General features: G+C 50.7%; 1 protein-coding gene across 1 annotated transcript in view; it reads right to left on the reverse strand.

Annotated features, from left to right (window-relative positions):
• ARHGEF2 (Rho/Rac guanine nucleotide exchange factor 2) overlaps positions 1-12,747 on the reverse strand; it is a 135,236-nt gene that overhangs the window by 25,105 nt on the left and 97,384 nt on the right. The window contains exons 3-8 of the mRNA XM_063146105.1: positions 10,033-10,100; positions 8,197-8,260; positions 6,310-6,439; positions 4,220-4,329; positions 3,248-3,394; positions 554-804 (exon numbers count right to left, since the gene is read on the reverse strand). Coding sequence (XP_063002175.1) covers positions 554-804; positions 3,248-3,394; positions 4,220-4,329; positions 6,310-6,439; positions 8,197-8,260; positions 10,033-10,100 — 770 coding nt within the window. The remainder of the gene's footprint in view (positions 1-553; positions 805-3,247; positions 3,395-4,219; positions 4,330-6,309; positions 6,440-8,196; positions 8,261-10,032; positions 10,101-12,747) is intronic.

Here is a 12,747-nt window from a genome sequence, read left to right on the forward strand (position 1 = left end):
AGGAACCAGGACCTCACGCGATTTGAAAGCTATACTTCTATTAATGCAGCCCAAAATAGCATTTGCCTTCCTTGCAGCCATATCGCACTATGGGTTCACATTCAGCTTGCGATCTACAACAATTCCAAGTTCCTTCTCGTTTGTAGTATTGCTGAGCCAAGTATCCCCCATCTTGTAACTGTGCCTTTGGTTTCTATTTCCTAAATGCAGAACTTGGCATTTATCCCTATGAAATTTTATTATAGAATAGATCCGGGGGTCTGGGAAATGGAGTTTTGTCCCTAGGAAATAGATCCGGGGTCCTGAGAAATAGCTCTGGGAGCCTCGCAAATAGATCCGGGGGCCTGGGAAATGGATTTTTTGGTCTGGGAAATAGATTTGGGCCCTAGGGAAACAGATCCGAGCTCTGGGAAACAGATCCGGGGTCCTGGGAAATAGATGCGGGGCCCTGGAAAATAGAACCGGGAGCCCTGGGAAATAGATGCGGGGCCCTGAGGCCCCCCACGCCTAAGCCTGGCAATCCCCCTGGCAGCAGCCCTGACGGCCGACGCACCTGCTGGATGAGGAGGTCTCCCAGGCGGTTGATGACGAAGTTCTTGCTGCTGTCGGCGGCCAGCGACTCCTTGCGGCGCTCCAGGAGCTGGACGAGGAAGCGGTCGTGGATCTCGCTGAGCTCGTCCACGCAGGGGAACATGCTCTGCACCAGGGCCCCGTCCATCTGCAGGTCCTCCAGCATGCCCTTGCGGAAGAGGTTGGTCATGATCTTCAGGGTCTGGACGTGGTGGAGCTCCGTCTGGATCAGCTCTGTGCGGGGCGGAGTGAGGGGAGACACTGAGGCCGGGAAGTGAATCAGACCGTTTCAAAAGTGTGTGTGTGTGTGTGTGAGAGAGAGAGAGAGAGAGAGAGAGAGAGAGAGAGAGAAACAAACTCCCTGCCTAGGGGTCTGTATTGATTCAGAATGCTTGAATGCTCCCCATATTTTTAAATCCACCCACCCACCCCGCATGAAGAAAATCAACACATCAGGGATGAGGGTTCTTCCTTAGCCTATTCCCTGATGTGCTAGTTTTCTACATGCAGGGAGGTTTCTGAAAGTTTCACTTCGCTCACCTATCCACATCATCATAGGCCTTGATCGCACCTCTAATCGATCGGCCTAAGTCTAACCCCACTTTTGGATGGTGGTCATGGCCAACGACTCCGGTCCCGAAACCAAAAAATGTTAAGAACGCCGCTCAGGGCGTAGCATCGCGAGCTGGGAAAGGGAACAGGGCAGGGGAGCCCAGCGAGAAGCATGCCGACACATTTTGCAGACCTCGTAGGAAAGAGGGCTATAAAAAAGGCAAGGGTTTCCCAAATCTGCCACGTTATATGCGCAGAGATCAATTCACACAGGCAAGGTTCTGCGTAAGGAGCATGGAGCCATCCTCAGTTGCGTGAGGCATTTTCTCGACATGCATATCGGCTCTGACGAACTTTCGGAGGGTTGCCCCGGGCGTTCGCCATGCCCTGCTCGCCCGGCCCTGCTCCAAGGAGCCAGGCTTGGCAGGCGTTCGGGAGGACGCGTGACCTTCCTAAGCCCTTGGCAATGCGCACGCTCTGGGACCTCCAGAAAGTGCTCAATTCCCCCAGCATGCCGTTAGCGTGCCCGGGGGGAATTGCGCACTTTCTGGAGGCCCCGGAAAGTGTACTTTGCCTTCCCGCAGCCCTGCGCCAATCGGGGCGTGATTGGTTCCCGGGGGGGGAGGGGGGAGAGGGAAATTCCCCTGGTGGTTCCACATAGACCCATCCTCCGATTGGAGTCCACCAGGGGAAGAGCCTTCAGCGTGGTGGCCCCCCTCCTGTGGAACTCCCTGCTTCTGGAGGCCAGGCAGGCGCCAACTTTGTATCCCTTTCGGCGCCTCCTGAAAACGTCATCATTCCAGGAAGGCTTTCCTTAATGACCAGTTCACGGTTCACCTTTCATTTTGCTTTTAAAAATCTATTTTAAGGCGTTTCGTTCTGTTTTGATTGTATTTCATCTTGTACACCGCTCCGAATTTTTGAACGGGGAATGGTATATACGTATTGTAAATAAGTCAATAAACAAACAAACAAATGTGATTTCCCCAAGGGTCTACCTCACTCCCCCCGTCCCGCTGAGGGACACCTTAAAGGCCCTATTACCGTATTTCTTCGATTCTAAGACGCCATCGATTGTAAGACGCACACGAATTTCAGTACCAACAGAAAAAAAAGCTTTGATTCTAAGAAATAATAAACGCGCCCCGTTTTTAGAGATCATAGAATCATAGAATCATAGAATAGCAGAGTTGGAAGGGGCCTACAAGGCCATCGAGTCCAACCCCCTGCTCAATGCAGGAATCCACCCTCAAGCATCCCGGACAGAGGGTTGTCCAGCTGCTTCTTGAAGGCCTCTAGTGTGGGAGAGCCCACCACCTCCCTAGGTAACTGATTCCACCGTCGCACTGCTCTAACAGTCAGGAAGTTTTTCCTGATGTCCAGCTGGAATCTGGCTTCCTTTAACTTGAGCCCGTTATTCCGTGTCCTGCACTCTGGGAGGATCGAGAAGAGATCCTGGCCCTCCTCTGTGTGACAACCTTTCAAGTATTTGAAGAGTGCTCTCATGTCTCCCCTCAATCTTCTCTTCTCCAGGCTAAACATGTTTATATGGGGGGAAGTATGTCTTAGAATCAAAGAAATACTGTAATAGGGCCTTAAGGCCCCATCAAGCGCAGGTTGTGGATTGAGAATCGCAGTTTCCTCAAGCCTTGGGGAAATGATGTATTTTCTCCCACTGCAGGGTGGAACTGCGCCCCATGCTTTCGAAGGCTTGAGAGCAGTTGGGCATGGGCCGGTCCTGACGTTGGGCGTGTCCGCCTGGGCCCACGAGGGCCGGACGTGATGGCAACCGCTGTCCTCGTTGGCCCAGGTGGATTTTCGCCCCAATGCTCCATGCATATGAATATAAATCTCTCTGCCCATCACGCATCTGATGAAGCGAACTCCAGTCCATGAAAGCTTTGTTAGTTTACAATTGGTTTGGGTTAGTGCAGACTCTGCTATCTCTTTGGCAATTGGTCCACTTGCAATAATTCATCCCTTTTCACGTGTGTGTTTTCTAACGGTACGTTACTAGGGGAAATGTGCCTTGGCAGCAATGCTACAAAGCTTGACCCTTCGTCCATTTAGAAACTGGGGGGCGGGGCGGGGTGGGGAGACTTTGGCCGAGGCCCCCACTGCCCACCATAAATGACGTCTTGCCGCTTCATGACCTCCTTCTTGTGCTGTTGCAAGAAGTTATTGTCGACCGCCAGACTCCAGGAATCGGCCTCAAAATCTTTCTCGTCGGTCTCGAACTCGCTCATCAACTGGTTATATATGACTTCGGCTCCTGCAGGAGAAAAAAAAACAGAGAGGGGGAGAGAGAGAGGTGAAATGACGTCGATGAAGGACAGCTCGGAAGAAAAAAGCCTAACCAAGCCACGTGTGACTCTAGAAAATGGACTTCTGTTGCTCCATGTCAGCAGGGAAATGGTTTATACTGTTTCGGACCACTGGGGTCCATCTAGCCCAGTGTGGTCCGCACTGACTGGCAGCAGCGGCGGCTCTCCAGGGTTTCAGGAGTCCTACCTGGAGAAGCTGGGGCTTGAACCCGGGGCCTTCTAAACGCAAAGCAGGAGCTCTGCCCCAGAGCTCCGGGCCCTCCCTCATGACCCACAACACGCACACACAGTACATAGAATCATAGAATAGCAGAGTTGGAAGGGGCCTACAAGGCCATCGAGTCCAACCCCCTGCTCAATGCAGGAATCCACCCTACAGCATCTGGGGTCTCCTCCGTGGCTCAGACAAAAGCTGTACAGAGACGCTCGCTTTGCCTTCCTCTCCCCAAAGCGTGAGGTCCAGGAACACGACGTACTTTGCCTTGAGAGCAAGAATGTCCCCAGCACCAAATACATCGTTCCTTGCTGCAACGTAAAGTGACTTGGAGTGTTTTGAGCAGGCAATTCGGGCCGACTCGGGCCACAAAAGGCCTGCTGCTAGCCGATGAAACATCCTAGAACTGGTTTCTTGGAATGGATCCGCACAGCCGCCTGGATTTGGGGGCTGCGGGGAATACCACGAAGAGCGTCCGCACTCCAAAACGCGCCCCTGCGCCGCACACAGGCACGCAGGTGACTGGCATGAAACGCCCGCCCACGCGCCCACGTCTCACCTTCGTCGATGAGGGACTCTACTGAGAGGGTCCGGTTCCGCATGTTCAGGGAGTCGGTGGACTGCGACAGGATCCTGCGGATTCCCAGCGGGGATTCGTCATTGAACGTCCTGGAAGAGACGAGGAAAAATCATTCCTGTCCCAACGGGGCGCGCTCCAGATGTGTGGGGTGGGAAGTTGTATTCCAACGCATCTGGAAGGCCCAGGGCTGGGAAAAGCCACTCGACCGTATTTGTACCCCCCACTTTTCCTTGGGGAGTTCCGGACCGGGTACATATCTCCGGGTGTCTATTTCTTCAAATTCTATACACAAACCAGCCCTTTGGGGTAGGAGAGGCTGAGACAGGGAGGCTGAGAGACCGTCCAAAGATGTACTCCTTGCTTTCTTGGATTAGCAGGGAAGGAAAACGGACCCAGGTCTTCCCGGCCCACTTCTAACACTGCACCCATATCAGGAATGTAAGAACGTCAGCAGAGCCCTGCTGGATCAGACCGGGGCTCTGTCTAGTTCAGCATTCTGTTCACACAGCTGTCGACCGGGGATCCACAACCAGGACACAGGTGCAACAGCACCCTCCCACCCATGTTCCCCAGCAACTGGTGCACACAGGCTTACTGCCTCGAATACTGGAGATAGCACACAACCATCAGGGCTAGTAGCCACGGATAGCCTTCTCCTCCAGGAATTGATCCAACCTATTTTTAAAGCCATCCAAATTGGGGACCATCACTACATCTTGTGGTAGTGAGTTCCATAATTTAACTCTGTGCTGTGTGAAGAGGGACTTCCTTTGATCAGTCCTGAATCCCCCACCCATCAGCTTCTTGGGACGACCCCATCAGGTTCTAGTATTATGGGAGGGGAGAAAAATGTCTCCCTCTACACATTCTCCGCACCTAGGGTTGCCATACGTCCCGGAAAACCGGGAATGTCCCGGTTTCCAAGCATTTCCAAAATGTCCCGGCCAGTCAGTCAAGAATCCCGGATTCCTGTTCCAGCCGGCCGGAGGAATTCCAACCTCCGAAATGGTGCCTTGAGCCTGCTCAGTGGAGTGTAAGTCTCCATACTAAAGTCTCCTCTAGCATTTGAGAACTAGTGGAGAAATGTAATTTAGTGTCATTTTTTCCCTGTTTCTTTGCCTAAACTGTTCTTTGCCTATTATTTATTTGCAGGTGCTCAAGTGCTTTAGGCTGCGATCCTGTGCATACTTACCTGGGAATAAGTCCTATTTAACTTAATAGGATTTGTTTCTGAGTAGACACACATAGGATTGCAGTGTTAGATAACTAAAGCTTAGATAGTTTTCTTTCTTTCCCTAGACCTTTACATATTGTCCAGTTTTTTTTTAAAAAAATCCTAGCCCCCATCCCTCCACACACACCAAAAAAAATTGTCCCGGTTTTGTGGATTCAGAATATGGCAGCCCTATCCACACCAGGCATCATTTTGTCCACCGCTATCCTGTCTACCCTCGGCCTCCTTTTCTCCAAGCTGAAAAATCCCAGCTGTTGTAACCTTCCCTCGTAGGGGAGACGCTCCAGCCCCTGGATCATTTCAATTGCCCCTTTTTCCGGCTCTATAATATCTTTTATTAGGTGTGGTGACGAGAACTGTACACAATATTCTAAGTGTGGTCACACCACAGATTTGTATAAAGGCAGTACGATACTGGCAGTTTTATTCTCAATTCTTTTTCTTATAATGCCTAACATGGAGTTTGCCTTCTTTACAGCGGCTGCACACGGGGCGGACATTTTCATCCATCTGTCCACCACAACCCCAAGATCTCTCTCTTGTTTGGTCACCACCAGCTCAGATCCCAACAGGTTATACTTGAAGTTGGGGTTTTTTGCCCCAATGTGCATCACCTCGCACTCGCTTCCATTGAACCGCATCTGCCATTTGGACACCCGCTCTCCCAGCTTGGAGAGATCCCTTCCCAATCCCTTTGCATTTTAACCACCTTAAATAATCTGGTGCCGTCGGCAAACTTGGCCACTTAACTGCCCTCTCTTACAAAGCGGGTCGACCTTCCGAGACGACCCCCCCCCCCGAGGGACTCGCCTCGCCCGCCATGCCTTGAACTCACCCTGCAATGTTCGTAGTGGAGACGCTTTTGGAAAGGGACAAGCTGGGACGACCCCGGCGGGAGCCCAGCAGGGTCTGGCGGAAACTCTCCGAGGGGTAGATGGCGGAATTGGGGCGCTCCCGGTTGGTTGCTGAAGGATGGAAGCAGCAACAGAGGTGAGATAAGGACTGAAAGGCAGACGCCCGCTCTTGCATGCACCTTGGGCAGGGGGAAATAAAACTCCACACACCCCAGTGTGGTGCTGGGGCTCTGCACAGCCTGGAAGCCCTTTCCCCAAGCAGAAACATGTCAGATGTGCGATTGAGAGAGAAAGGCACTCTGCACATGTTCAGAGGCACCCATTACTATTTCCGGAGCTGTAAGGGCTGGCGCAGATGAAAGCCCACCCTCACATTCCCCGGACCCCGTCTCCACAGCTGGGAAAAACAATTTGGAAGCCGTATTTCCCAAGGCTGCAGTTCATTTTTGTGAACTGCCCAGAGAGCTCCGGCTATTGGGCGGTATAGAAATGTAATAAATAAATAAATAAATAAATAAATAAATAAATAAATAAATAAATTTATTATTAGTTATATCCTGCCTTTTTTCCTCCAAGGAACCCAAGGCAGCATACATAATCCTCCTCGTCCCCTCCATGTTATCCTCACAACAACAACCCTGTGAGGTGGGTTGGGCTGAGAGCCTGTGACTGAACCCAGATCTCCCAACTCCCAGTCCAACACTTCAGCCACGACACCACACTGGCTCTCGCCACACTGCCCTTGTGTGCCAGGAGTCCACAACCTTTTAGGTCAATGGGTCCATTTGGAATTGTGACGACGTGTGTCGTGGGCACTCTCACAAAAGGGCCACCATGGGGGAGGGGGGCTGGGCTGGTCCTAAAATGGCTGCCCTGGCCAACGAGCAGTCTTTTTCCCGGAAGCCAAATTGGTGAGACTAAAAGAAAAATAAACTTGCCCCAAAAACTATGTCCAAGGGGCCACCTAGGTGGTCTGAAAACCCCACGGTGGGTGCGTGGCGGTGCTGCGTCGGTTATACGATGCAGCAGCCACCGCCTTGCAGCTGTGGTGGGGCTCTCCTGTGAATTATTATTATTATATTAATTGCATTTATAGCCTGCCTTTTTCCCTACAAGGATCCCAAGGCAGCATACATAATCCTACTCCTCGCCATTTGATCCTCACAACAACAACCCTGTGAGATGGGTCAGGCTCAGAGCCTGTGACTGGCCCAAAGTCACCCAGTGGGTTTCCATGGCCGAGTGGGGACTCGAACCCGGATCTCCCGACTCCCAGTCCAACACTTTAGCCACTACAAAGTGTCTGCAACTTTAATAAGTCGGGACTTCCCCCGACTTCCCCCCCCCCCCGGGAGTGAGGTTAGTACGGCGAATTGGCCGTCTATCGTCGCTCCGGAGTTGTGGCGGAGGCATCCCTGGGCGAATGGTGCCCCCCGATTGGTTGCCGGGCAGGGTGTGTGCCAATGCCCGCCAGAACCCTCTGCAGCAGGGCCAGCCACCGCCACCCCGCCGCAGAGAAAGCGCAGGGTCTTGCTTAAGGCGGTGGCAACCCGGCCCCGTATAGCAGCCCCAAAGACAGAGGTCGGGGTCTCCAAAACCCCAATAAAGACAGCGCTGGAAAGGTTCGCGCTTTGCTTTGCAGCAAGCCAGCGTCCCAGTTTGAAAACAAAAAGGTTTTAATTAGGAAACTCCGAATCAAATAAAAGCCAGGAGGGGCGTCTACGGGCGTATTGGCGTCCTGGGCACTGCGAGAGAGAGCCCAGCCCTGATTTACTACGCAAATTCCTTTAACAGAGGCAAATCCCCCCCCCGCCCCCCGGTGCCACTTTAACTGCCGGGGCTGGCAGAGGGTTTGCAGATGTTCTCACTTTTGTTCCTCAGGGACACCGTCTGAAGCGCAGAATTGTTCTTCAGCAGGGCCGCTTTTTGCTGCTGCAAGAGAGAGGGAGGAGGAGAGAAACAATGAAAACAACCATCTGTCAGGGATGCTTTAGGGTGGATTCCTGCATTGAGCAGGGGGTTGGACTTGATGGCCTTGTAGGCCCCTTCCAACTCTGCTATTCTATGATTCTATGATTCTATGAAAAGCCAGCTGGGCTATTTATCACATGGAAGCTCGGATCGAGGCAAAAGAGAAGGATTTGAAGCCTCGTCAGTCTGCTGTGCGGTGATTATCTTTAGAACTGGAACGGTGGTATCAAAAATGGCAGCTGCCCCAATTGACCGGGAACTATACCTGTTTCTTGGTACCCGCCTCTCGTAAATCGGTTTCTCTAGGCCTGGTTAAAAGATTAGCCCTGTGAGTAGATTCTCCGGCGCTCCCCTTCAACCTCTCCTTCGCCACCAGTCTCAGTCCGCAGCCTTTTCCCCTCCCGTCCGATCTTATCCGTGATGGGCAGACGGCAAAGCTCCTTGTACAGGGAATGTCCTTCCTAGCGGAGCACCCAGCGCTGAGAGGCAGGGCGTGCTCCCTATGCAAAAGATGCTCAACACAGCACTGACGCCTCAGCCCCCAGCTTCTGGATTTCCTGGAGGCTGTCTTCACGGCGCCGGGTTGCTGCCGCCTCCCTCCGAAATCCCACAGTTTCCCTCTCCTGGGGTGGCGTTGGGTAATCCCAACACTGAGGAGGGAGTGCAGGGTTTCTGGGTGGCCACCTGGCTACCAGAGCCGCCCCTGCCCTCTTCCTGGTGGAAGGCGACCCAACCGCCAGTCGCCTTCCACCAGGCACCGCTCCCAGATTGGCCCCGGAGCCGGCATCAGACGTCAGAAGAGCCGTACTGACGTCGCTCCGATTGAAAAGGTCAGGGTAAATCCCTGACGTCTTCACTCCGCAGCTTCGCAGGAAAGCCCTGCGGGGCTGCGCAGCTGCGCCTGCGTCGTCTAACTGACGCAGCGCAGATCCGCAGCCACCGTGGGGCTTTCCCCGTGTGGAGACAGCTGCCCAGAAGAGACTCTCGCAAAGCTTCTGATGCATCCTTGCCCAAGCGATGCAAGTTTTTCTCCTGCAGCCATAAGGACTTGAAACTTGAGGACGTTTTTAATAATGAAAGCGGAGATCCTTGGGGTGCTGTTCTGTTGTGCAGCAGGAAACACATGCAATGGGTGGTGGTGGGGAGAACCACAGGCCTAGGGGCCAAATTCAGGCTTCTCCAGCAGGCCACACCCCTCCCCCTGGTCCCGCCCCCTTTCCTGCCTCTCCTAAGGGCTTTGTTCCTGGCTGTAAATGCTATTTACTACAAGTTCAATCGCAGCTTTTAAAGCTCAGCTAAAAAACTTTCTTTTTCCTAAAGCTTTTAAAACTTGATTTTGTTCTGACTTTATACTGCTAGTTTTACCCCTACCCAGTGCCTGTTTGCATTCTCTTCCCCTCCTTATTGCTTTACTATGATTTTAATAGAATGTAAGCCTATGCGGCAGGGTCTTGCTATTTACTGTTTTACTCTGTACAGCACCATGTACATTGATGGTGCTATATAAATAAATAATAATAATATAAGCTAAATTATGGCATTTTGGGGCCCTGTTGCTTTTGGCTTCTCCTGCTCTAGAATGTAGCCCCTGAGACGTCTCAGAAATGGGCTGAAAGAGGTTCTGCACCCCCAGTATTCCCCATCCCACGATGTGCAGAATAATCCTTTCGTTCTCACGCTCCCACCCCGACTGCCACCAGATACAGTAACCACAACGACCGGCGTGTGCTCACCTTCTGCTTGACTTTGGTACAGTTGGGTAGAGTGTCTTTGCAGCGGTTGTGGATGGTGACGTTGCAGGCTGGAAGGGAAACACAGAGGCAGCAACGTGAGAGAGGAAGCGAGCTCACTGCACCCCCAGACTCATTATCACACAGAGGAGGGCCAGGATCTCTTCTCCGTCCTCCCAGAGCGCAGGACGCGGAATCACGGGCTCAAGTGACAGGAAGTGCGAAAGCAAGGAAAACCCCGTAGGAGAGTAAAAAATAGCCAAAGACAAGCATGGAACCAAGTAATCTTCTACAATAATATTATTAGTAAAAGTTTTATTAAAGTGCCAGGTGCCTACGCGTTTTGAACACGGTTGCGTTCTCCCTCAGGGCTTTATAACGTTAGTGCAGTTACATTATGAAGCCCTGAGGAAGAACGCAACCGTGTTCGAAACGCGTAGGCACCTGGCACTTCAATAAAACTTTTACTAATAATATTATTGTAGGAGATTACTTGGTTTCACGCTTGCCTTTGGCTATTTTTCAAGTAACTGGAAGCCAGATTCCGGACGGACACCAGGAAAAACGTCCTGACTGTTAGAGCAGTACGACAATGGAACCGGTTCCCTAGGGAGGTTGTGGGCTCTCCCACACTAGAGGCCTTCAAGAAACAGCTGGACAACCATCTGTCAGGGATGCTTTAGGGTGGATTCCTGCATTGAGCAGGGGGTTGGACTCAATCGCCTTGTAGCCCCCTTCCGACTCTGCTGTTCTATGATTCTGCCCTTGAAAGGATGGCTTCTCAGCTCATTTGCTTTTGTTATGTGGGCAAGGCCAGTTTCATATAACTCCCAAATTGGTTTACATTTGTAGCTAAAGGACAGGAAAGCCTGTCCAGGACATTAAGGCCCGCTCTGGTCAACGCCAGATAACAGCCAGAGTAACAGAGGCCACCAGTGAGGGAGGAAGCAGCAGCCAGGCACCTCTCCATCATGCGTGGGTCCAGCTCCAGCTGAGAGCCCCCTCCTTCCTCCTACCAACTGTCTCTGCTGAACTTTCCAACTAAGATTGTAGTGCCTGAGTTTGCTTTCCTTTCCCCCCTCCTCCTCCTCCCTCCCAATCCCCTTTCCTTTTGTGTCATGTCTTTTAGATTGTAAGCCTGTGGGCAGGGACTGTCAAGAAATACTTTTGTAAGCCGCCATGAGAGCCTTTTTTGGCTGAATGGCGGCATAAAAATCCTCAAATAAATAAATAATAATAAAAAAAAAACAGTTGCCTTCTGGATCAGCCCAGGGCTCCAAAGAGCCTGGCTTTCTCTCTCTCTCCAGCCACGGAACTGTAGTTTTATTGAGGTATGAATAATTCTTTAATCGAGAAATCCCACAGCGATGCTATTGCTAGTCATTCTGTAACTGACAAGTTTGCAGTTACTGACGCAGCCTTGTCTGCACTATGCATTGAAATCAGTTTCAAACCTGTTTCATCCACCATGGTTCCCTGCCAAGGGATTCTGGGAAAGGCGGAACTAGCCTACTTGGAGAATATGTGGCGCCCACCAAAACGGTTGCCTCACACCTTGGCCTCCCTATCAGTGGGCTTTTCTACACAAGGCATTTATCATGCATTTGTCGTCCCCCCCCTCATGGTTTTTTATGGGTTCTTTAGATGATATTGTAACACTCCAGTTTAGCTTCTTCGTCTAATCATTGTAGGATGCTTTTCGGATGCTTTTTAGGTTGTTTTAACAATGTATACTATGTTTCTAATCAGTATTTTATGTATTTTATACGTACTGCTGTTCCCTGCCTCAATGGAGAGGCAGGTAAGAAATACATTTATTATTATTATTATTATTATTATTATTATTATTACCCTATTTCTTCGATTCTATGACACACTTTCCCCCCCATATAAACATCTCTAAAAACAGGGTGCGTCTTAGAATCACGGGTGTGTCTTAGGTTTTTTTTTTCTGTTGGTGGTACTGAAATTAGTGTCTTACAATCGAAGAAATACGGTATTATTAAGCGCCCAGAGAGGGGTGGTACATAAATGTAAATAACAATAACAACAACAATAATAAATAATAACCAGCACTTCCAGCAAGTTTTTTTTTAGAGCCAGAGAAACGCGGTATTATATTGTGAAAGCGAAAAAAGCAGCTTCTTCTTGTGTCTTTGTGCTATTCCAATATACAGTGCCACCTAGAGGTCATGTAGCAGAAAAGCAAGAAAGGAAACGCTCTTCTTGTAGCGCTCAGATATCAATTCAGCCGCGAAAGATAATAGATATGGTGGGTTAACAGCCTCATGTAGGCTGTCACATAAAACAAGACATGTAATATGGTGTTACAGGGCTTAATGAGTTAGAAATTCAATGTTGATTTTTTCTTTCTTTTGGGTGTGTGTGTGAGTGTGTGTCTCTGTGTGTAATATATAAATGCTTCCTTCAGTCCATAAAGAGTTTAAACAGTTTGATTGTACCATGTCCCTCATTTGCATAGTCTGGTGGAACAGCAGATTCACCAGCTCAGTGACTCATGGAACATCCTAGAACACATGGGTGGGAAGTGATGCAGGCAGGAAGTCAGCTTCGTTGGCACTGAGAGTCATTTCTCAACTATGTCTGTCTTTGGAGGGAAGGCAGGTGGGGGAAGAGAACTGCAGGCATTTTAACGTGGGGTTTTTTAAGGAAGCCGCAGAGGGAGATGCCTGTGCCCACACCTGGAGGACAGGTAGG

Source organism: Elgaria multicarinata, chromosome 21, assembly GCF_023053635.1.
Source record: "Elgaria multicarinata webbii isolate HBS135686 ecotype San Diego chromosome 21, rElgMul1.1.pri, whole genome shotgun sequence".
NCBI lineage: Eukaryota > Metazoa > Chordata > Lepidosauria > Squamata > Anguidae > Elgaria > Elgaria multicarinata.